Here is a 23,872-nt window from a genome sequence, read left to right as displayed (position 1 = left end):
GTTGGGTGGGAGGCCCTGAGCGCCGTGCCCGCCCCGAGGCCTCTCCCCCGCCCCTTCCCGTAACGGTCGGTCGGGCTCTCCGAGAGCCCTGTAATCACCACACGTCTCGTCCGATGTCCTTGTTTTAACAGAAGTGGAAACTGAGGCCCTCGAAAGTTGAGTAGTTTCCCCAAAGTCACAAAGCCTAGTTGGACCTAGACCCCGGAGGCCCCCCACCCTCTCCACCACCCGGAAGAGCCTTCCTTCCTTGGCTTCCTATTCTGTACTCCTGGCTTCCCAGCAAGGTAGGCAGGGCCGGATGGTGTACAGCCCCATGTTAGAAATCTGGAGGGCTCAAGGCATAGTTCCGTGTCCCTGGGCGAGTCCTGCGCCCTTGCTGAGGGCCATGGCGTGGGGGTGGGAGTGATGATGAGGTTGCCAGAGGAAGCTGGCTGTGGGTGTTTTGGCCTCAGGCGAGGTTGGTACCTGCCCACTTTGCTGAACCTCAGCCCAGCTGCATACATGGTGCGCAGCCCCAGTGAAGGGCAGGGCTCACCCCAACTTCCTGAGCTGGACCAGGAGCCAAGCACTGTCAAGTGAACGCATAAAAACCACCCCGGGGTGTGCTGGGAACTTGGGCCATAAGAGGCGCGGCCCTTCCCATGAAGTCCGAGCACCTGCCAACTGAGACGGGCCACCTGTGCTCAGAAGGCCAGATCTGTGACGGGCGAAGGGGTGAGCAAGGGGACAATTGAGCTGGGCTTCGAAGACCGAGTAGGTGTGTGTCTGCTGGAGAGATGGAGGAGGACCTTGCAGAGGGAGAAGATTCTCACGGTTTTCCTGCAGAAAACGGGCAGATACACACAGGAAGCCTTTGGGATGGAAACAGCTTTATTTTGTTGGGCCCTTGCTTTCTGCCCTGCATCAGCTCAGCAGGAGCTCGGGAACAAAGAGGCTTGGCTAAGCATGAAGGGGCTGCAGCAGGGGCTGGAGGACAAGCTAGATGTGAAGGAGCCCAGAGGAGGAAGAGCCTTGCTTTGTGGACAGGGAATGGCCACACTGGGGGCCAGAGCTTCAACCAGCTGGTCTTGAGCAGCCATCTCTATCTTGAGGCTTTCTCTTGGTGAGAGTCAGTGGGGTGGTTACAGTTCGAGCAGGAGCTGGGGGCTGGGGCCTGCTTTAGCCTCTCCCTTTTTCTCATCATCCTATGAGGAAAGGATTTTCTCAGTGCTCAGTTCACTGATGAGGAAGGAGAGGCTGAGTTTGAGAAACCTGCTTAGGAACATAGAGCCCAAAGAGGTAGAGCAAATACTAGAACTTTACTGTGAAGTGGGAGGCTCAGGCCAGGGGAGGAAGATACCCAGATGTGGGACTCCTGCTGCCCCTCCTCTGGCCCTTCTACCTCACCCCTTCTCCCATCTGCTTGCCTGTTGGCTGGCCTTGGCGCCTTGGCCTCGGCCAACTGAGGCCATTGGAACTCTACAGCCGAGCACAGTGGCAGGGAGGGAGCGGAGGGTGGCAACCTAAGGAAGGGAGAAGCAGAAGGTGGCTAGAGATTGCTCTGAACTGGCCCTAGGGCGGTGATGGAGCACCCAAACTGCAACCCAAAACCCACTTGTTTATCGCAAAGTGCCACCACTGCAATTAAACCCGAATACTGAGGTTTTCGTTTAGAGGAAACAGCTCACATCTGGCTCACATGCGGAGAGGGCCTTGCGTGCCTGCTGTGGCATGCATGTTAGAGGTTTGCCAAAACTGCCCTAGGAGACTGTACCCGATTTTCAGCAGTCCAGGGCTCCAGTTCAACTTTTCCTGGCCCTACACCTCCCTAGACTTTTTGGGCGGTCAGTCTGCACTCAGGACTCTATGCCTGCCCCGTCCCCATCTTCACAATGGGCAGATGGCTAATGAGCCCCGTGGCTGAGCTGCCTCTCCAGCCTGCTTCTAGTTTTGTAAAATGAATCTGTTGGGAAAGTAGCTGAGGAAGTCTATGAGATAAAGCTGCAAAAATAACTGTTGGTGTTCTCTTTTCACTAGCATCACAGTCCCGGACCACCCTTGACCATCCTCAATCAAAGCATGCATGCCAGGGATACCCCTGGCTTACTATTCTCAGCGCTGCCTCTTGTCTCCTCTGTCTTGATGCTGCTGGTGACTAGCCTGTGGCTGCTGGGAGCCGGCCCCAGCCTCATCCTGGTCCCGGAGCTGCTGCTGGATCCCTGGCAGGGTGAGGGCCAGCCTCATAGACCGTGGCGGAGACTGAAGGCTTGTAGGGCCTGACTCTAGTTGGTAGAAGCAGCATGTCTCTGCTGTGGTCAAGCAGGGACGAGACCCAGTGCCTGCGGGTTGGGGGTGTGGGGGGTAACAGGGGAGTCAGCCTTAGAAATGAGCGTGGCTGGTTCATCCACAGCCAAGAAGGGCAGAGGACCTAGCAGATGGGCAAGTAGAGAGGGAACCTGTTGGTAGGACTTTTTCTTTTTTCTCTTTTTGGTAGTACTGGGGTTGAATTCAGGGCCTTCACAGTATTACATCCCCAGCCTTTAAAAATTTTTTTAAATTTTGAGACAGGGTCTTGCTGTTTCCCAAGCTGGGCTGGAACTTGCAGCCCTGCCTCAGCCTCCCAGACTACTGGGATTACATGACTGTGCCACCAGGCCTGGCTAGCACTTCTGAGAGCATTCCTTTGACATAAAAAGTGAGGCTAAACAGGCTTTCGGCTAAGTATGAGGACAGGGAGTGGGCACTGGGGGTTTGAGGAGTGATCCCAGATGAACTTTTATTTCCCAGTAATAACCGCTCCAATTAATATTTAAGGAACTCAAATGATACACAGAGATTCAGGGATTTGTTCAAAGTCACAAAGCTGGAGCAGTGGGGGACTCCAGGATTGAGGCAGGCAGTCTCATCAGAACTTGTGAAGGATTCGATAAATATGAATGAATGCAGCACAGCTTCTCTGTGCCTGAGGCAGAGTGAAGGCTTAGCGGGTAGTCTAGTAAGAAGGTGGAGCGGTGGATCCCATAAACACAGCACAGGGGTAGCCACGGTGTTTGGAAGCCCCTGGTCCCCTCTGCCAGTTATGTGCTGGCAGTGGGCACACCGGTTCCTGATGGTCCTAGTCAGCGTTGGTACCTCTTCCCAACCGGTACGTGATCCCCTTTTCTCTCCCAGTGCACCGGCTGCTGACCCACGCCTTAGGCCACGTGACCCTGCCAGGCCTGCTCCTGAGTCTGCTACTGCTGCCCACTCTGGGCTGGTGGCAGGAGCGCCACCTGGGTACCCTGCGCTTCCTACACGCCTCCACCCTGCTCTCCCTGGCCACCGGGCTGCTGGCAGTGCTGCTGGCAGGCCTTGGGGTGCCTAGTGTGGGTGGTGGCTGTGGATACATGCCAGTCCACCTGGCCATGCTGGTAGGGCAGGGCCAGTGCCCTCAGTGGTTGTGGGGGGTGCTGCCACCTAGGCTGTTGCCCTGGCTGCTGCTTGCCTTGACCCCATTGCTGTGCTCTGAGCCACCCTTCCTGCAGCTCCTCTGTGGCCTCCTTGCTGGCCTGGCCTGTATCCTTTGCTGGATCCACGAACCTGTGTAGCCTTGTGGGTTCTGTGGCCAGGTCCCTTGGATGTCTGGGAAAGAAGTGGCACAGGAAGGGTCGGGCCACAGAAGTGCCAGGTGGTCGTGCACACACGTCACAGAGCAACTCGCGTGAGGACTGGGGCGTCGTGGCCAGGTGGACATGCCACTTTCAACTAATCTGGGCCCTGCCAGGAAGGTGGCATCTAAACTTTGGCACAAAAGAAAAGGTTTGGGTGAAGGGAAGTGGGACCGTGGACCAGGCACAGGAAGTGCAAAGACCAAGGGTTCTCCAGGAGTTGAGGACAACCTAATGGCCTATTGTTCAGGTGCCTAAAACATGGGGATTTGCTCCAGAGATGTTCAGTACTGGTTAGGGAAAGCAGTGTCATCAGAGAAAACAGGTTGACCCCTTGCAGTATTCCGGGAGAGGAGTCTGTTTCTGGTTGGGGAACGCTAGCTGCACAGGCCTGTGTGAACGGGGAGGATGTAGTTCAGTGGTAGAGCACTTGCTTAGAACATGTTCAATCCCTACCACTGGGAAGAAAACAAAAACAAACAACAGGGCAGGAGGCGGTCAACAGGAGTTTTCCTGGAAGATCCAGAGACCTGAGCACAGAGCAGGTCAGTGTGGCCGAGGGTGGGGGGAGCCAGATTTTGGTGGGGAGGCGCATCTGGCTCTTCCTCTTGGCCAAGTAGCTTCAGGCTGGCTCCCTTTTTCTGAACCTCTGCTGCTGACCGGGGTGATGACCCCTTTCCCTCAGGGCTGAAGTGAGTGCCTAGCACACTCTTGGCAAGGGCCCTAGTATGTGGGGCTGGTTTCAGTTTTCCTTGACCAGCTGCCCTGCCTTGGGCAGAGATAACACTGGGGTCTTCCGGTGGCTGGAGCTCTCAGAGTGGCGACTACAGATGTTGCAGGAAGGCATCTTGTGCCGGACCCTGGCCCGGTGCTGGCCGCTGAGGTTCCTTCCCACCCCAGGCAGCCTAGCTGAACTGCCCGTCACCCATCCTGCTGGAGCGAGGTGAGGGGGATGTGTGGTTCCGGCACTGGTGGTGGAAGCTCTCGAGGTGGCTGGCAGTCACACCTTCCGTCCCTGCAGGTCTGCTGTCCCTACCCCCTGGTCCCACAGTAAACGTCCAACAGAGTTCTCACCAGACCTGGGGCCTGTGCAGCTGACCAGGGAGGGTTCCTCGGAGGTGGATCTGGACTGGGCCAGGTCCAACTTTGCTCCAGGGACCCCACTGTGGATGGCCCTGGATGAGCAGATGCTGCAGGAGGGGATCCAGGCCTCGCTCCTGGATGGGCCAGTCCCAGGGCCCCAGGGCCCACTGTGGCTGCCTAAGTCCTCTGTTTCTTCTCTGCGGTAAGGGAGGGTGGGAGGGGATGGTGCCCCTGGTGTGGAGGCCGCGCTGGCCCTGACCTTCCTTTGTTTCACACCACCTCACAGGCTGCAGCAGCTGGAGCGCATGGGTTTCCCCACAGAGCAAGCCGTGGTGGCACTGGCAGCTGCAGGCCACGTGGAAGGTGCTGTGTCCCTCCTGGTTGGAGGACAGGTGGACACAGAGGCCTTGGTGACTGAAGGGAGGTGGGTACCTGCCCACCCGCAGGATCCAGGGCACCCCTTAGCAGAGGGCAGGGGAACAGGCCCTGCCTGAGGGCAGACAGCCTGAGCCCCTGTTCTTTCTACCGAAGGCCATACTGGGTACAGGCCCTCTCCCCACCCCCACCGGCGTGCTGTCTTGGTACTTGTTTAGAATAAACGCCATTTTTTTTCAGTCTGGACTCCTTGGACTTCTGATTTCTGCGTTGGCAGCGGGGATGAGTGAGTGAGTAGTGAGTGAATGAGCCCTTGTGGGAAAGCACTCCTTCATGTCGAGACACCAGGCTTCTGCCCTGCAGCCGCTTCCACAGAAACTGGCCTCCAGGGTGGGGCTGGACTCTCTCCAAGGTACAAGTCCCATCACTTGTTTCCAACCGATGTCTGCCCATCTTTGGGCCTCAGCTTAGAGGGACCCTCCGGGGCTGCCTCAGTCCAAGCACAGCGAGACCAGGCTGGGTCGGACTCAAGTAGGGGCCTTTATTGGCCAGTACGTATCTACCCCCCAGTGTCTGTCACACACCTCAGGTAGCCTGTTCTCCATGTCCCCACCCTGACTGGGACACTAGGGAGGGACCGGAGGCTTAAGGGGCAGAACCGAGACAAGGAGCTTCTCACCACTGTCAGAAACTAAGTGGCCCAGTCTCAGGAGTGGGAGCCCAGCACCAGAAAATGAAAGATTGTTCAGGGAGGGGGCTCCTCCAAGTTTTCCTGAGGAGGAGGGAGACTGCCCGCAGCCCCAGCATCCCTGCACACACTGAGGGTGGGTCAGAGCTCTGCTCTTGGCTTCTGCAGTGCCTCTCGGCCTGGAAGCTGAGGAGACAGGAAGCCTTGTACCTCTACCCGCTCCCTGAGGGCCTGTATCACCCCATTTCGTAGAGGGAAAGAAAGGCCCAGGCCCCTGAGTGAGGCTAAGCCTGCCTAGGTTGTTACCTTCCTCAGTCCCCAGTCCCTGATGGGTTTCAGGTATGTACAGGTGTCAAGACTGAGACCTGCATACCCCTAAGGCCTAAATGGCAGAGGGACCCTGAGGACATTAATAAATAGGAACTGGTGATCCCTGCAAACAGCTGGCCAAGTCCAGGCTGGAAAGGGAAGCCTGGCGTGGTCCACCCTGAGGGGCCACCACTGCCCTCAGCCTCTCTCATTCCGGCTCCTAGGGGTGACGATCCGGTAGTTGGCTGTGTGTCCTCCCCTCTTGCCCCGAAGGAGGCCGGGGGCGCCCATGCCTCCAGGGCCTGCCCCAGACCCCAGCTCTGGTTCTGTTGGAAGGAATGAGAAGAAGGCAGTGTTAGGAGGTCCTTATGGGGTGCCCACCTCCTGGCCCTCTGGCAAGGGGACAGGACAAAGCGGTGCGCCCTGGCACTTGGGAGGCAGAGCTTCAGGTAAAAGGGGCACCTGCAGGCTGGTTAGTGCCTTCCTCCAGGACTTCTGAGTCCCCCAACCCAATGAGAACACTCAGGGCCTCTATTTGATTCTTGCTTTCTCAAGCAGAATGACTAGGTCCACCATGTTTACATGGTATGTTCAACATGTAGCACATGCTCCATTGAAAGTTCAGTTCTTAACCAGGCATGGTGGTACATGCCAATAATCCCAGTTCCCTGGGACGCTGAGGCAGGAAGATTGCAAATTTGAGACCAGTCTGGGCAACTTAGGCCCTTTTTCAAAAAAAAAAATTTTTTTTTGAAAAAGGGCTGAGGATGTAGTTCAGTAGTAGAGCACTTGCCTAGAATAAGTTCAAGCCCCAGCACTGGGGAAATAAAAGCAAATACAACAAAAATCATTTCATGTCATAACTGGCTAAACTAGAGCTAGGAAACAGAGTTGGTACCTCTGTCCCTCTTGGGTTAGGCCACCGGTTTGGAGAAAGGGCCTAGGAAGGGGCCAGGCTCTGCCCTTGACCTACTGTGCAGCTTTGGGGCAATCTGGACCCGTCGGGGCCTCAGCTGGCTTCTCTCTAAAATCAGGGATATTTCCAGAGAGATTCTGAGGGCCAGGCAACGCCAACAATGAGGTCAGTACCAATGGGGCTATGGTGATACGCTCCAATCTGGAGCGAAATAACTACCAGTATTTTTGCTACTGGAAAAGTCCTGTTTATCCTTCCAGACCCACAGTGGGAGCTGTCATCTAGGAAGCCTTCCGTGACTATCACCTCAGTCCCTCAGAATTCAATGAGCAGGGCAGGATAGGCTGTCTTCCTAGTGGGAGACGGATACTCAGAGAGGAGACCCCCACGATGAAGGACTTCGCTGAGAGCCATTTCTAGGAGAATTGTTTGGGCTCTGGTGAGCACCGATTTCTACCCTCACAACCGTAACTGCTAGGCCCATGTACCTCTGGACCGAGACTAGGTACACGGAGCAGGCAGGGATGTGTAGTCACTGTCAGAGGGCGTACTGTGCACAATGAGGGAGCGTGGGAGATGGCACAGAGTACCAGCTTCCATGCCAACTGGGGCCAAGTCCTGTCCCCGTCACTTTCAAGTTAGGTGGCCTCGGGCAAGCCACGCACCTTGGAGAATGAAACTCTTGCCATTTGCCACAAGTGGGTTTAATGTAACCAGGAGTGGAAAGTGGTTTTTACAGTGAATCTTGGATTATGAAGGTTACTAGGTTGGTATGGCTTTGACCCAGGTCTCCTGTAGTTCTGGTCAGTATGAGTTGATCATGATGTGAACAACTTTGGGGCCTTGGTTTTCCTGAGCCCTCCTCAGTGCCTGGCCAGGCAGAGGTGTCAGCAAACCTTTGCTGGGGGAGTCAGAGGACTAGCACTTGAGAGGACCGACCTAGGGTGGACTCCTGGGTCTTACTGTTCTATTCCTGTGACCCTGAGGTCTTGTAAGGTCTCAGATCTGTTTCTTCATCTTTAAAATGGGCATTGCTCACCTGACAATCTTATTGTTTCTTGGTGGGTAGTACTGGGGATCGAATTTGGGTCCTTGCGCTTGTGAGGCAGGCGGCGGCACCACTGAGCTACGCCCCCCGCCCCTTCTTTTGCTTTTAGAGACAGGGTCTCACTTTGTAGCCCAGGCTGGCCTTACACTCATGGTGACCCTTCAGCCTCAGCCTCCTAAGTGCTGGGATTACAGGTGTGCACCACCACGCCTGGGTTTTTTGTTTTTAAAGCTCATTTTAGGATTGAAGATGATTACGTCACGTCCTCAGCCCATGTGGCCCACAGAGGTAGTAACTGTTACTATCACCATTATCAGTAGCGGCAGCAGCATTTGGTGCTGGGGATTGAACCTAGCACAATCTGTACTGATTATAACCTAGACACGAGCACCAACTGTCTTTTTTTGGTGGTGCTGGTACTGAGGATTGAAGCAAAAGCCTATGTATGCTAGGCAAGTGCTCTACTAAACTACATCCCCAGCCTTTTCAAAATTTTATGTTTGTTTTTTGAGACAGGGTCTCACTATGTAGTTGAGACTGACCTGGAACTCACTCTGTAGCCCACGCTGGTCTCGAACTCACAGAGATCCCCCTGCCTCAGCCTCCCGTGTGCTGGGATTACAGGCATGCGCCACCACGCCCGGCTCAAAATTTTATTTGGAGATTAAGTTTGACTCAGTTGCCCAGGCTTGTTTTAAACTTGTGATCCTTCTACCTCAGACTCTCAAGTAGCTAGGATTACAGGTGAGAACCGCCATCTGGGGCTTTAGGTAGCACCTGTTGAGTATGCTGGGCTAATATACAGAGGGTTCCAATTAATTCTCTGTTCCCCTTTCGTGTACCTCTTCCCCCAGGGCCCGACTCCTGCTGTCTTGAAAGGCCATTCTCCTGGGTGTGTGGTCACTGAAGGGGGAACGGGCTTTCTCAGATGCCTGGCACAAACGTGTCCTTCTTGGCTCTCGACCCAGTCCTCTTCAGAGAGGTCGTGGAGGACACCTAAGAAGGCACTGAGAGCTTGGGGTTTCATGCTTTGTTCCCTAGAATCCCTTGGGCTCCTCGGAGCTGAGGGGTAGGAGGCAGTAAAGCAGCGGGAGTCTGGGCGTGTCTTCCCTGAGACCTCAGGGCTCCCCCAGTGAGGAGGAGATGGGCTTCCCTGGTTCCTCCGTGACTACACGAGGGAGGAAGGACCGGGAGATAGTCCTGATGTCTCCAGAAAGTGGCTTGTGGGAGGGGCTTGGCAAACAGACTGCACACACTCTTTAACCTAGGCCTTTGGCCTTTTGAGGCTGTCAGGATGTCCCTCCATCTCCTCTGCCTGGCACACCAGAAGTCGTTCACGACCCGATGCAAGTGTCTCCTCTTGCAGAAGTTGTCCCCGACATTCAGTGAGAAGTGAGTTTCCTCACCCATGGAGTGCTCTCTTCCCCCAAACCTCTATAGATACTGAGGGCTCGCTGCCACTGATGGGTGACGCCCGCAGGCAGGGCCCCAGCTGCTCTGCAGGGCCGCAGCACCCACCGCAGCCTGGCATTCAACACATGTGCTGGACGAAGGAGGTTCGGCTCTAACCTTGACCCTCCCTCCCTGAGTTTCTTCTGAGGTTGGACATGATGTCAAGCCCTGGGTCCTGTGATCATGAACTGTGGGGTGGAGTGGCTAGAAGTGGGTGAAGAGCAGCTGGGAGACTTCTAGTGGGTTGGTGAGGAACAGCCAAGCCCTGAGGGCAGCAGAGCCCTTCCTCTACCCCGTATCAGCCATGGGCTCTGGTTTTACGAGATGTCCTCAGCCTTATCTTAGACAGGGAGGGGTACTGTCTTCCTGGAATCTTGCCTTCTCCCATGCCACCCTGACCTGCCTTCTAGAACCTTCTCAGATTGGAGCCTGTCAGATTCTCCAGCCCCAGCCCTCACCTCTCACCTCTCAGCAACACTGAGGAACAAATCCTCCAGGGTCTCTGGTCTCGGCCTTTGCTCTTCTTCTGCCTGTTCCCTCTCCCCTGACCCTTGCCCTTGAGGTGTCCACTGAGACATCACCTCTTCCGGGAAGCCCTCACCACCCCCTCACCGATCTGGGCCAGGAGCACTTCTGGGTTCTCCCAGGTGCCTGTGCTCAATCCACCGGGGATATCTCTCCTTCGGCACCACTGCCAATGCCAGGGCTCTCTCTGGCCCCCAGCCCCCTAAACTACGAAGGTGGGACTCTGTCCATCTAGTGTGTTGGAGCCAGTGCCGGCAGATGCCTGACACAGAGCAGATGCTCCTCACTGCAGCGCTAGTTACCAGAGCCTTTTCTGTGCCAGTCACCATCTTCTGGATGGGTGGAGGACGAAGAAGGAATGTCCGCTGGTCAGGTCAAGCACTGGGAGGTGCCTCCCGCATGCCCAGGCCCTGCCCAGACCCTTCTTAGAAGGGCTGCCCCTGCCTGCCCACCCTGCCGTTACCTGGCCAGATGATGGCTTCCAGCAGGGTGACCCGTCTGGCCAGGAGCTCCAGCTGAGCCTGCTGTTGCAGGAAGCTCTGTAAGCTAGGAGCCTGATGGGAGATTGAGAAGAGCACACGGTGCGAGGCTGGCCTCCGAGGGCTGGGCCGGGGAGCTGAGGGGGTGGCTGGTGGGCAGGTGCTGGGACTTCCGTCTTCCCTCTCAATGTGGGGACAGGACCTGCCTGCTTCCTCAAGTGACCAGCTAGGCGGGGAATTTCTAGAGAATGCTGGAGTGTCTGGCTCTCCTGACCCCCTAAAGGGAGCTGCAGGGCAGATTAGGAGGACTAAAGTGGAAGCTGCAAGGGGGGTATGGAGGGCCAGGAGGGATTGGGGGGAAGTGATCAGACCTGGTAGGTGGTGAATTACCCAGAGTCCCCTGAGGTCTGAACCCGGTTCTGTCGTACACAGTCCCCTGCACTTCTGGAGTCTAGTTCTGTGACTACTTGTCCTCTATCTCTGTCACCCCTGATTTGCCTAGAGCTGAAGACTGTGAATCTAGATCCATTACCCATACTCCTCTGACTATTACCCCATGATCCCCTGCACTGCTGAAGTCTGGCTCTGTTACCCACAATCCCTTACTGATCTGGGGTTTGGTTTCCATTGTCTATAATTTCTTCCAAACTCACAATCAGTCATACCTGGTTCCACGCAGGCCTGGCAATCATGTTACCCACAATACCCAAAGCCCCACGTCTGACCCCCAAGTAGGGCCTGCGTTTCTAGGGCCCTCTTCACCTGTGCGGGAGACGACTGGTCCCTGGAAGGTGTGTGGTCTTGGCCTCTCAGGTGCACACCTGCTTGGTGGCACAGGTACTTTCTCCAGCCTCATGACTGGGCCCAGGCCAGTTCTACCCCAGGAGGGCTTGGGGGAGGCTGGCAGGCAGGGGCTGGGCTGTCTGTCCGTCTGTCTGTCTCTACTCACCATAGAGCCCAATCATTGTTTCCAAGATTAAAACCCTCTCAGCTAAAATCTTCAAAGCCTCGCGTAGCTGGTGCAACCCCTCCCCCTGCGGAGGAAAGAGACAGATGCAGCCGTGAAGGGGCAGGGGAGGGCCCTGCAAAGCCTGTTGGTGGCCCAGGCCCCACCCGGGACGTGCACCTGCAGGCCCGCGCCACCTGCCGCAGCCCAGGGCCCATGGACAGCCAGAACAAGACCCAGAGGGGACAGGAGGGGAACGAGGCAGGCAGAAGAAATCCCTGAAAGGCCCCTCAGAAAGACACCTGAACCGAGCTGGCTGCGAATCCTGCCCTGAGGCCGGAGGAGCCAGTCAGCAGCCTCCCGGAGCACACTCCTCTCCTCTCTGCTGCCCAACTCCAGCTGTCCCCGCGTCACCTGCAGGATTTTCCCACCACAGTCCTACGCTTCTTTACTTCATCTTTTAAATTCACTTTTTGTCTTCAATCACCAGCTTAGCCTCACCGCAGTTCGCTCTTCTCAGTGAGCTCAGACTGGCTGCGGATATTTCCATTCACACCAAACTGAACAGAGATGAAAACTGAAAGTGTCTAAGGGGCCGAGAGTGCTGGAAAACCTGTGCCACTCAGCCAAATGTGCGCATCCCCACAATCCCAGCCTCGGGAGGCTGAGGCAGGAGGACTGACAAGAGTTTGAGGCCAGCCTGGGCTACACAGTGAGTTCAAGCCCAGCTACATAGCAAGACTCTGTCTCAAAAAACAAAACAAAGGGCCACTGGGCCATTTTGCTCAGTGGTTCCACCACCTGCCTCGCAAGCGCAAGTTCGATCCCCAGTACCAATAAAATGAAATGAAATAAAACACCCAAACCAAACCAAACAAAGCACCCCCACCAAGGAAATCTGTGGGTCTGGTCCAGAGCCCCTTCCCGGAAAACAGTGCTCATCCCTGCCAGGGACGTGAGAACAGCCCATATCCTGTACATGTTGGTGCCCTGCCCTCAGTTCCATCCCCTGAGTAGTGCTGCTGTGCTTCTCAGGCTTACCCTTCCCAGCTCTCAGGGATGTAGCAATGGGCCCTCCAAACTCCTCCTCCAGGAGCCAGAGACCACGCCGCCTTCCCCCCACTCTGCCCCTTCCTTCTCCCGCTCTGGGAGGCCTCGACAACTCTCCTCGCTTCCTCGCTCCTTCCTCTTGCTTGCCTGAGAACAAAGCTATTTCCAGAATGTAGGTATCTCAACTTCAACAGAGACCAGGATGAGGGCTATTCCAGTTCTGACAATGTCTAGAATTCTCTCTTGGAATCCTTTACCTGAACTGTATTAAGTAAAGGGATATCTAACATGCACATTTGTATAATTATAACCCAACATTTTAAAGTAGTTGTTCTCCAAAAAAAACATCTCCCTCCATTTCCCAGGGTCACAACGGGTTGCATGCCAATGAAACCTTCTTCAAGTATCACAGGAATAGGATCTAAAAATGGCTGACCTGCAAAATTTTTATTAATCTATTCTGAGCATGGACAATGGAACATGCGCGTCTTGATGAGATACAATCCAAGGACACCATATCCACCACATCCACCACAAATGCTCCATTGAGTACTTAACCTGCACTGCATCGCACTGTGAAGAACTCTAGACTTGAGACATTCACTAAAAGACAAAGTCAGGCCAGGTGTGCTTCTGCATGCCTGTAATCCAGCACTTGGGAGGCTGAGACGGGAGGCTCACCAGGAGTTCAAGGCTAGCCTAGGCTACTTAGTGAGTTCAAGGCAAGCCTGGATACATAGCGAGACCCTGTCTCAGAAACAAACAAACAATAAAAAACCAAACCACAAACAAGCAACTAAAAACACAAAAAGGTGTGATGGTGCACAGCAGTAATTTCCAGCACTCTCGAAGGCTGAGTCAGGAGGACTGTGAGCGTTTGGGCCCCAGCACGAGGTAACTTAGAGATTTAGTGAGACACTGTCTCAAAATTAAAAAATGAAAGAAACGCTGTGATGTAGCTCAGGGTGAAGGCCTTGGGTTCAGTCTTCAGTACAGGGGCAAAAAAGATCAAGAAAAGAAGAAAAGGACAGAAAGTCTGTTCTAGACTAAAAGAGACCAGAGACATGACAACCAAATGCAATATGTCAACCGTAATCAGAACTTGGATTTTAAAAAAGAGCTTCTGGGCTGGGAGTAAGCTCAGTGGTAAAGCTCTTGCCTAGCACGAGCCCTGGGTTTGATCCCTAGCACTGTGAAAGTAAACAAATCAGATAAATGGATAAATAAAATAAGTGGATCCCTAAGAGGAACTTTCTATGGCATTCTGGGGACAATCGGGAAGACTGACACGTAAGTCACACTTTAAGGGGCACCACGTTACTTAACGGTGTTAGTTTCTTAGCCATGACAGTTGTGTTGCAGTTATCTGAGAGAATGTCTATATTTTTTTAGATGCACACTGAAAAGTTAGGGAAGATGTGGGTGACATTTCCAGCTTACTTTCAGATGAATTAGAAAGAAAGGCATACAAACACATTAAGAGAAAAATGGCCGATGTGCAAGATGCTATTAATTGGTTGACAAAGAGGAAGGGCAAGGGGACGTCCGTTACATAAGCATTTTGGTATATTTGAAAAATTTCAAAGTAAAAATTGAAGGGAAAGTATTAAAAAAAAAAAAAGCCCCTCCCAGAAGGACGGCTTGCTGTGTGCACTGGTGACACACTGGTTCCCTTCCAGCCTGCTGTGCGTCTGTGCGCTGGATATAAGTGTGCAAGGCCCGCTAGATGCCCTCGCTGGGCCATGACACAGCCACGTCCCGTTGTTCCAGGGACAAACCTCGGTGTGCTTGCTTCTCCTGGCTCCTTTTGCTCTCTGAAATCCTCCTGACTGCTCGCCCCCTTTCGTAGCCAGAACCCGAGTCTGTGTCCCCGCTGCTCTTACCCCCGGTTCCAGCCCCCAGTCTCTCACAAAGGTGACCTAGCAGCTCCTGCCAAGTCCCTTTCTGCTTCTCCTACGCTTCCCTCCTCACCTGATCACTCTCCACCTGGCCACTAAAGAGTTACTTTGCAAACAAAATCGGCTAAGTCGCTCTCCTCCATAACAATACCTCCATGACTCCCCGGTACCCACAGAACAAAATCCAAACCTCCCAATATGACTTCCTAAGCCCTGACAGTCTCTTTGGGATCTGTCTCTCTCCTTTCCTGTCACACTGCTACCCCAAGTACTTGCAGCTTTTTGAATACCTGGGGTCTACTCTTTGCACACGGCATTCCCACTCTCCTGTCGATATCCTGTACCTGGCTATGCCCCTTCTGGGCCTGGTCTCGCTACTCCAGGAGGAGACTACAGTGTCTGCTATTAGAGCTGAATTTCCCGTCCCGTGGCTGCTGACTACAGGTCTCTCTAGCCATGGTGACCGCCCTAAGGATGGGGATTGTTTACACAATGATGTGTTTGCAGTACCGGCTAGGACCAAGTCTTGGCTTTGCCACGGATTTTCTCTGCATAGTTGGGTCTGAATTTCCTCCTTTGAATAAGGGATGAAGGCTTCAACCTACAGAGACTGCTCAGGCTGATCACGCAGTTACTACAGTGGACTCTATGACCACTGGGTGGCACTGCTGAGCCACAGCCAAGGCAGGCCGGGGCCTCTCAAAGCTTCAGCAAGGAAGCAATGGTAGGCGGAAGGAACCCAGGAGCCCTCAGAGACTCGCCAGAACTAGGCTCCCTCTTCTCCAACCCCACCTACCTCGAACAGCCAAAAAGCTTCATGCAACTCCCAGCCCAGCAGGTCCCCTCCTAAGCAGGCAGCAAGCAGCGGGAGAAGTGCAGGGGATGAAGGGCAGGAAGGAGGAGAGCAGGAGCAGGGGCCCTGCCACTTCTTGGGTGGCCTCTCCCAGGGGGGCCTTGTGCGCAAGGCCTGGTCTAGGTGGTCCAGGCACCTTGGCTCCTTGTCAGGCGCCCCATGCAGGAACAGAACTGCACAGCCTAATCCTGCCCTGACCTCAGCTCTTCCACCTTTCCTGTTCCCAGCCTGAGGGTCTCTGGGAGAGGAGAGTGAGGGGTCTACCTGAGCCCCAGATCAGCTCATTCCTACTCTGGCTGTAGTCTCAAGGTAGGCGGTCAGCAAGCACTTGGAGAGGTAGCAGAGCCCCAGAAGTCATGGACAGACGTGGGGGGAGGACTCATGCAGGATAGGGGCTCCCACGGCTGTATCCATCACTGACCTCACCATCAGTAACCAAGAGGGTGAGTTAGTATCTCACTAACTCACGACTGCAAGCTAGTAGGGTGTCCTGGCCGGACTGCAGGGGCGAGGGAGGGGTGGGGGAGGGAGCATGATACCACCTTCCAGGACAGCACCCACGCCTCTCTCCTGTGGGGGTCTGCCCTAATTCTGCCCATTTTCCAAGTGTCTCCTATGTCATCGGTTTCCAGGTCTCTGTACTGTGGAACTTAGGCACATGGTGCGTCTGTTCTAGGCTCCTGGTCCCTCCCTCATGTGTCTCCTGGAGGAGTAGAATTTTAGGTCCTGAAATTCACTCACTGCAATTATCTCCAATGATCACAATGGTTTCTAGGTGCCCACATGAGTCATGGGATTTCTCAGTGTGTGGTACCTAGGACTCCATTCTTTTTTTTTTTTTTTTTTTAGTTTTTTGAGGCAGGGTCTCACTACGTAGTTGAAACTGACCTGGAACTCACTATGTAACCCAGGGTGGTCTCGAATTCACAGTGATCCTCCTGCCTCAGCCTCCCGAGTGCTGGGATTACAGGCATGCGCCACCACACCCGGCTCTCCATTCTTGTTTCTCTATGTCTCTTGTGTATGTGACAATTTCTAGTCCCCCCGCTTGGTATTCTTTCTCTTTCCTTTGTATATCGTGGTGTCTAGATACCCTGATCCCATTTTTCATAGTTCTTTGCATGTGATCGTTTCTAGGCTTACCTTGCCATTCCTCATGGATCTCCCACTTGTGGATGGTATCTAGGACCTCACGTTATTCACAGGTTTTTTGGCTATACTGGCAGCAAGTCATTTGAACCTGATGTGATGGTGTCAAGACCTCCCTTCTCAGGCGTCCTAGATTTCTTGTAGGTATGGTGGTGTCTAGATTTCCTGTCTCTTTTGCTGTAGGGCCTCTGTGCATCTCACTGTTTCTAGGCCTCCCTTCCACTTTCCTAAGGCCCCCTATTCTGTCATTCCAAGTTGATACTGTCTTCATGCTTCCCCTTCCCCTTGACAGGTGAGTAGAAGTCAAAACCCTTTCTAGGAGGGGACTACGGTGGTAGGGGATGCAGTCTGGACTGGGTCAACCCAAACTACCCCGCAGCAACAGACGGAGTCACCCTGGCCCTGAAAGGCTACAGAGCAGAGGTGGAGATAGGGACAAAGACAGAGACAGAGAGTGGTGCGGTCGGCTGACAGGGCTAGTCCTGCCCAGTTGGGAGTGACAGGAGGGGGAGGGGCTAGGGCAGGGGACTGTGCAGGTGTCGGTCTGGGTGACCAGGCAGTAGAGGGGATGTGGACGGGGAACCCCCACTCCCAGGGCCTACTGGTGAGAGAATTCTCTCCTGAGCACCCAGGGTGGGAGAAGACTAGGGGAAGCCAGGGCTGGACCAGAGCTTACCCAGTGGCTCTTCTCACCAGGGTCTCCTTTGGGGCCAGGTTCTCCCTGCAAGGAGAGACAGAGATAGAAGTAAGGTAGGGAGGAGGGTGGCAGAGAGGGACAGAAGACAGAGAGAAAGACCTAGAGAAGCACAGAAGGGCGGGGTAGGGATGTAGTGCAGTGGCACAGTGCTTGCCTAGCCCCACACCACCCCAGACAAAAAAGGAGAAAGAAAGAAAGAAAAAAGAAGTATGGAGAGTAGCTTATATTGAACTAACATTAGACAACACACCAAAAACCACTGAAGGCAATGGAAACTGAAAGACAGCCAGGGCCGGGATTTAGCTCAGTGGTTCCGCCGCCTGCCTTGCAAGCACAAGGATCCAAGTTCCTGGCACCAGGAGAAAAAAAAAAAAGACAGCCAGAAGCCCTTGGAAGAATGTTCAAGCAATGGATCAAGTGGGATCTACTGGGTAAAACTCATATATGCACGATCTTTTTCTCAGAGGTACAGCCTAGCAAATAGAGCTCAAGACTGGTCTTCAGTTTTACTGGCTTGAGGAGTAAGAGGCTGGAGTTGAGGCTGCTAGAGAAGCTGGAAACAGAAGAATAATCCCGGGAAAGCAATGGGCCACAGAGGGGGAACAAAATCTGCATAAATGCTCCCATCTAATCCTTGGAGGATTCCTGAACTGTCCATCCATTGGGCAAAATCCCAGGGAGTCCAGGAGAGAAACAAAAGGTTAGTAGATCTAAGGATATATTTCAACAATTTCCTACACATAGGATACAGAGTTTGGAGCACATATGCCTTTCGAATGAAACTCCAGAAAGTCCACAGTTTTGTTTTTGTTTTTTTTGTACCAGGGACTGAAGAAGTCTGTAGTTTAAGAGATAAAGACTACATCCTAGGACTAGGGATTTTCCCTAGGATCAAGGGCAAAGCTAAAATGGACTTTCTCTGATAAGGCCTACAACTAAGTCTCTAAAAGAGTAACATGATCGGTAAAAACTGTGCTAGATGAAAACTCAACACTCTACAGAGGAAAAATGGAATTCAGAGTATCTTCAATATATTATCCATATTGTCCAGGATGCAATAAAAAATTACTAGATGTAAAAAAAAAAAAAAAAAAAAAAAAAAAAGTGTCCTATAGTCAAGAGAAAAACCAGTCAACAGAAACAGACCCATAGCTAACTCAGGTGTTATAATTAGCACATAAGCAATTTAAAATAACTGTGACAAATATGTTAAAGAATCTACTGAAATTGATGTAATAGGTGAAGAGATACAGCATTTTGGGAGAAATGTGTAAATTGTAAAAAAGGAATTAAGTGAGAATTCTAGGAAAAAACATTCATTGGATGTGATTAACATAAGACAGTTTGGCCAGGGATGTAGCTCAGTGCTTCCACCACCTGCCTTGCAAGTGCAGGGACCCAAGTTTGATCCCCCAAGTACCTCCCCCAAAGAAGACAATCACAACAAAATAATCAAATCAAAGACAGACTAATGGAACAATTTAAACTAAAGCACGGAAGGAAAGGATTTCTAAAAAACTGGACTGTGGGTGAACTGGAGTAGTAGAGTGCATGGTTAGCAGCACAGGCCCTGAGTTCAATCTCAGGCAGAAAGAAAAAATTAATAGTACCTCAGTGACTCATGGGAAATTACCAGTTGGAGTCCAGAAGGAGTGAAGAGAAAATTTTCTTTGCTTTTCTGTTTTTTGTTAATAGTGGCAAAGTTTCACATTTACTAAAGGTAGAAAAAAATAGGCCCTGTAGAGAGAGTTTGGGCCAAGTACAAATAGGAAAAGGACAGGAAAAAAATGTAAAATATACCCTACAATGTAGGTTGAAGAGACACAATAGCCAAAACAGAAAATTTTCTACGAGAGCTGGGGATGTAGCTCAGTGGTGGAGCACTTGTCTAGCATGCATGAGGCCCTGGAGTCCATCCTTGATCAAAGAAAGAAAAAACAGCCTGGGCATGGTGGCCCATGCGTTCAATCCCACCACTCAACAGGCCAAGTCTGGAAGACTGCTGGAGTCTGAGGCCAGCCTGGGTTGCACAGTGAATTGAAGGCCAGCCTGAACTGCATAGTGAGACCATGTCTCAAAAAACAAAAGCAACAACAAAAACAAAAACAAAACAAAAAAGCAAACAAGCAAGCAAGGAGGGAGAGAGGAACAGAAGATTTTTTTCTAGGGATTGAACTCAGGACCATGCACCTGCAAGGCAGGAGCACCACTACTGAGCTAAATCCCCAGCCCATACCTTTTCTTCTTCTTCTTCTTCTTCTTCTTCTTTTTTTTTTCACAAAGAAGAGTATTTCACAACACATAAAAATTCTTTTTTTCTTTTTCTTTTTTTTTGGTACCGGGGATTGAACTCGGGACCTTACACTTGCAAGGCAGGTGTAGGAACCACTGAGCTAAATCCCAGGCCCACCATTCTCTTCTTAGTAAGGCCTGCTCTCAGGAGAAATTAATTTGCCTGAGCCAACATGCTGGGGTTTTATTAGGGCCTAACCAACATGGAAGAATGGAAATAATTCCTGTTCTCTCTAGCTTTCTATGCAGGAAAAAGGAAATATCTAACGCTAACCCCCCCAAATATCCCAGGAAGGGTAACAAAACAAAAATATGCAAGCACCCCATTAGCATTGGTGAAGTTTATAGTGCAGAGGCACAGGCTGACACAGAGACTAATTATCAGACTGCAGAACACTTCTCCTATCCTCACACCGTGCCACTGCATTACTAACGGCCTATTTATCACTGTTTGCTTTACAAAGTATATCATATCCATCTTTCAACAAAAAGTTACACGGTACAGCAAAAAGCAAAAACACAGTCTTGAATGCTGAATAAACATCAGAACCAGAGCCAGAAAGGATAGGAATGTTAGAATTACCAGAACAAGAATTTTTTAAACCTATGATACTAAGGGAAATCTTAATATGCTAAGAGAATTAATGGAAAAAGTAGACAACATACAAGAAGTGACTGCTTGTATGGAGAGTTATAGAAATTCTAAGACATAATAAAAAAGAAGTGCTAGAGACCAAAGGTATTGCAACAGAAATGAATAATCCCTTTGATGGGCTCATCAGTAGGCTGGATGTGGCTAAGAAAACAATCTCCAAGCTTGGCCATATTACAAAAGAAATCTCCAAAACAGAACACCAAATAAACAGGGAGAAAAATATTCAGGACTTGTAGGACAGCTACAAAAAGTATAAAGATACAAAATGGGAATACATGAAAATGAAAAGGGAAAACAATGTAAGCAATACCAGTTGTAATGACAGAATGTTGCACAATAATGTCACAAACAGGCCGGGGATTTAGCTCAGTGGTTCCACTGCCTGCCTTGCAAGCGCAAGGTCCTGAGTTCAATCCCCGGTACCAAAAAAATTAAAAAGTCAGAAACAAAACAACAGGTTAGGTAGCTCAAAGAACATCAAGCAAAATGAATATGAAAAAAAAAAAAACACCAAAACCCTGATAGCTAGGCATATGTCATAATCAAATTGGAGAAAATCAAAGATAAAGAAAAATATTAAAAGGAGATAGAGGGAAAAAACACCTTATTTATAGATTTATGAAATTACACTAAACTTCTCCTTAAAAACTATGAAAGTGAGCCGAGGATTTAGGTCAATGGTTCTGCCTCCTGCCTTGCAAGCGCAAGGATCTGAGTTCGATCCCCGGTACCCCACCAAAAAATCCCCCCCCCAAAAACTATGAAAGCAAAGGAGAGAATGGAGTGCAGTATTTGTTGAGAGAAAAGAAAAGCCTCCCAGAGTGCTGAGGTTATAGGTGTGAGCCATCACACCTGGCTAAAGGAATATAATTTCTGGTTAAGAAAGGAAAGAAAATTGAATCATACAGCCAATAAAAACCACAAAAGGCAGAAGACTGTGGAAGACAAAACCAGGAACAAAGAGCAGGATCAAGAAACAGAAACAGCGGGAAAAATGTTAGATGCTAATCCAATTATTTCTATAATTGCTTTAAACACTGGTGGTTTAAAAATGTCAATGAAAAGGTGAAAACTGTTCGAGTTAAATTGAGACATAGCTTCGTGCTGCCTACAAGAATAAAGGTAGCATGATACTTATGAAAGGACAGAAAAATAGGTCAGTGTGACAGAATAGAGTCCAGAGGTAGAGTCACACAAATTAGTCACCATGTCTCTGACTAAGGAGCAGTCAATACACTGAGTAAAGCTGGTCTTTCCCGGAGTTAGTGTCGAAATGTGGACATCCATTCGTCCACGTGAATGCAAGAAATGAATCCAGACGGGCACAGGGGCACATGCCCATAGGCCCAGTCGAGGGAGTCTGAGGGAGGAGGATTCCTTGAGCCTGGACATTCAAAGCCCATCTGGGGAACATAAAAAGATCACAGACAGACAGACACAGATGGACAGAAACCTATAAATGAACCTCACACGCTAACAATAATTAACAAAAAAAATGGGTCACTGACTTAACTGTAAACACAAAGTTATAAAGCCCTTAGAGAAGATAATGTGGAAGAAAACCTAGATGGTCTTGGGTATGATGATGGCTTTTTTTTTTTTTTCTTTTGGTACCGGGATCGAACTCAGGACCTTGCGCTTGTGAGGCAGGTGGCGGAACCTCTGAGCTAAATCCCCAGCTCAATGATAGCTTTTATTTGTAACACCAAAGGTATAGTCTGTGAAAGAACTGATAGTCAGGCTTATTTAAAACTAAAAAGTTCTGGTTTGTACAATGTCAAGAGAGTAAGACTAAAGAAAGGCTGGGAGAAAATATCTGAAAAAGATATAGCTGAATAAAAAAAAAAAAACTCTTAAAACTCAACAGTACAAAAATAAACAACCCAGTTAAAAAGTGGTCAAAAGACCTGAAGGGACATCTTACCAAACAAGACATACAGACAGCAAGTAAACACGTAAAAGGATGTTCAAAATACACATCATTAGTAAACTGGAAATTAAAACACCGACGTAAAACAAAAACAACCTCCCCTCAATAAAATACCACTACATGCCTATTTGAATGGCAAAAATACAGACTAGTGAGTGAAACCACCAAAACTGGCAAGGACCACAGCAGCTATGATTCATTCCTGGGAATGCAAAGTGGTTACAGCTACTTTCGAAGGCTGATCGGTGGTTTCTTAAAAACTAAACATATTCTTAAGCTGGGTGTGGTGATGCATGCCTATAGTCCCAGCTCCTTGGGAGGCCAAGGCAAGAAAATCAACTGAGCGCATGAGTTTGAAGTCAGCTTGCCTCTGTCTCTTAAAAAAACAAACAAAACAAAACCTTACCATATGATCCAGCAGTCCTGCCCACTGGTGTTTTGCAAATGAACTGAGAACTCGTGTCTATATAAATCCCTCCCCATGACTGTTTACAGCGGCTTTATTCATAATTGCCCGACTTTGGAAGTAACCAAAGTGTCCTTCAGTAGGTAAATGAACGCAGACAGTGCAGCATTATTCAGTGCTCAAAAGAATGAGCTGTCCAGCCATAAAAAAGACACGAAAAGTTTAAAACCATATTACTAAAGGAAAGGAAACCAATATGAAAAGGCTTTGTCGTGGGATTCTCACCATATGGCCTTCTTGAATAGGTAAATCTATGGAGACAACAAAAAGATGAGTGTTGGCTCAGGTGGTGAGGAGCAGGGAAGGAGGAGAAGGCGGGCACAGAGGGGTTTTAGGCAGTGAAACTACGCTGTATGATAGTAAAATGCTAGGCACACCGTACATCTGCCAAGAGCTACAGAAGGCACAACGCCAAGAACCAACCCTAATGCTACGTCAGCTAGGTCCACCAATTGTGACAAATGTCCCCCTAGGGGACAGAGATACTGATAGTGGGAAAGGTTGAATAGAAGAGGGAATAGGAAACTCTGTACTTTCAGTTTTCCTGTGATCTTAACATTGCTTTCAAAAACTTTCTTTTGTTAAGAACAATGGAGCCAGGCCTGGGATTCAAGCCGGGGATTTAGCTCAGTGGCGCCACACCTGCCGGGGAAACACAAGGCGGGAGTCTGATCCCTGTACCTAAACAAACAAGGAAGCCCGCTGTGATGGCGCACACCTGTAATCCCAGCACTTGGGAGGTTGAGGCAGCCTGAACTACATGGTGAGACCCTGTCTGAAAAAAGCAAATCAACCAATCAACCAACCAACCGCTCACCGCAAACCACCACCACCAAAATCCACATTGTACACTGCTACTATTTCCATTGTGAAGACGACAACAAAATGACTAACCAAAATCAAAACAAAACCTCACAGATCAAGGATCACAGTGAGCTCAAAGCAGAATATAAACACAAAGAAAGTTGCCTCTAGCCACATCCAATCAATTCTGCTGAAAACTAAGAATAAAGAGAAAATGTTAAAAGTCTGATGCGGGGGGATAGTATTACATACAGGGGAACCAATGAAAGTTAAGTTTATAATGAGAAATTATAGTTATGGTACATTATAAAGTGCTAAAAAGAGAGAAAACTCTGTGTGTGTCTGTACATATATGTGTATATATATGTAAATATACATATGTATTTATATTTGCATAATTAATTCTTTTTAAAACCAGGGGCTCCACACAGACCTATGCCCCGGCCCTTTTTTATTTTTTGAAATAGGGTCTTGCTAAGGCACTGTTATAGTTTATATCTAGATGTCCCCAGGGGCCTCATGCTCATAGGTGGGGCTTTTGAAAGGTGATTGGATTCTGTGGGTTTACAGCTGGCTTGCTGTTAAGTGGTGGGTTTGGGGGCTGGGATTACAGGTGTGCACCACCACACCT

At 50.5% G+C, this 23,872-nt stretch overlaps 2 protein-coding genes across 9 annotated transcripts in view; one reads left to right on the top strand and one right to left on the bottom strand.

The window, feature by feature from the left end:
- Rhbdd3 (rhomboid domain containing 3) overlaps positions 1-5,321 on the top strand; it is a 5,872-nt gene extending 551 nt beyond the window's left edge. The window contains exons 2-7 of one of the 3 annotated variants that reach the window (XM_010603740.2): positions 132-284; positions 2,017-2,206; positions 3,151-3,534; positions 4,395-4,569; positions 4,648-4,911; positions 4,996-5,321. In XM_010603740.2, coding sequence (XP_010602042.1) covers positions 2,059-2,206; positions 3,151-3,534; positions 4,395-4,569; positions 4,648-4,911; positions 4,996-5,203 — 1,179 coding nt within the window. In that variant the 5' untranslated portion in view covers positions 132-284; positions 2,017-2,058 and the 3' untranslated portion in view covers positions 5,204-5,321. Of the gene's footprint in view, positions 1-6; positions 285-2,016; positions 2,207-3,150; positions 3,535-4,394; positions 4,570-4,647; positions 4,912-4,995 lie in introns of those variants that run through there. The other 2 variants (XM_010603741.1, XM_019204469.1) reach the window with 2 other exon arrangements.
- An 872-nt stretch (positions 5,322-6,193) lies between these two features.
- Emid1 (EMI domain containing 1) overlaps positions 6,194-23,872 on the bottom strand; it is a 41,447-nt gene continuing 23,768 nt past the window's right edge. For 2 of the 6 annotated variants that reach the window (XM_033762299.1, XM_010603729.3), the window contains exons 14-17: positions 17,074-17,118; positions 10,486-10,576; positions 8,888-9,041; positions 6,212-6,407 (exon numbers count right to left, since the gene is read on the bottom strand). In XM_033762299.1, coding sequence (XP_033618190.1) covers positions 6,302-6,407; positions 8,888-9,041; positions 10,486-10,576; positions 17,074-17,118 — 396 coding nt within the window. In that variant the 3' untranslated portion in view covers positions 6,212-6,301. Of the gene's footprint in view, positions 6,408-8,887; positions 9,042-10,485; positions 10,577-11,450; positions 11,536-17,073; positions 17,119-23,872 lie in introns of those variants that run through there. The other 4 variants (XM_010603726.3, XM_010603727.3, XM_010603728.3 and 1 more) reach the window with 4 other exon arrangements.

This window comes from Fukomys damarensis, unplaced genomic scaffold, assembly GCF_012274545.1.
Source record: "Fukomys damarensis isolate Sample0158 unplaced genomic scaffold, DMR_v1.0_HiC HiC_scaffold_12, whole genome shotgun sequence".
In the NCBI taxonomy this organism is placed as follows: domain Eukaryota; kingdom Metazoa; phylum Chordata; class Mammalia; order Rodentia; family Bathyergidae; genus Fukomys; species Fukomys damarensis.
Note: the sequence above shows the minus strand (reverse complement) of the source record. Positions and strands in the feature narration are given on the sequence as shown.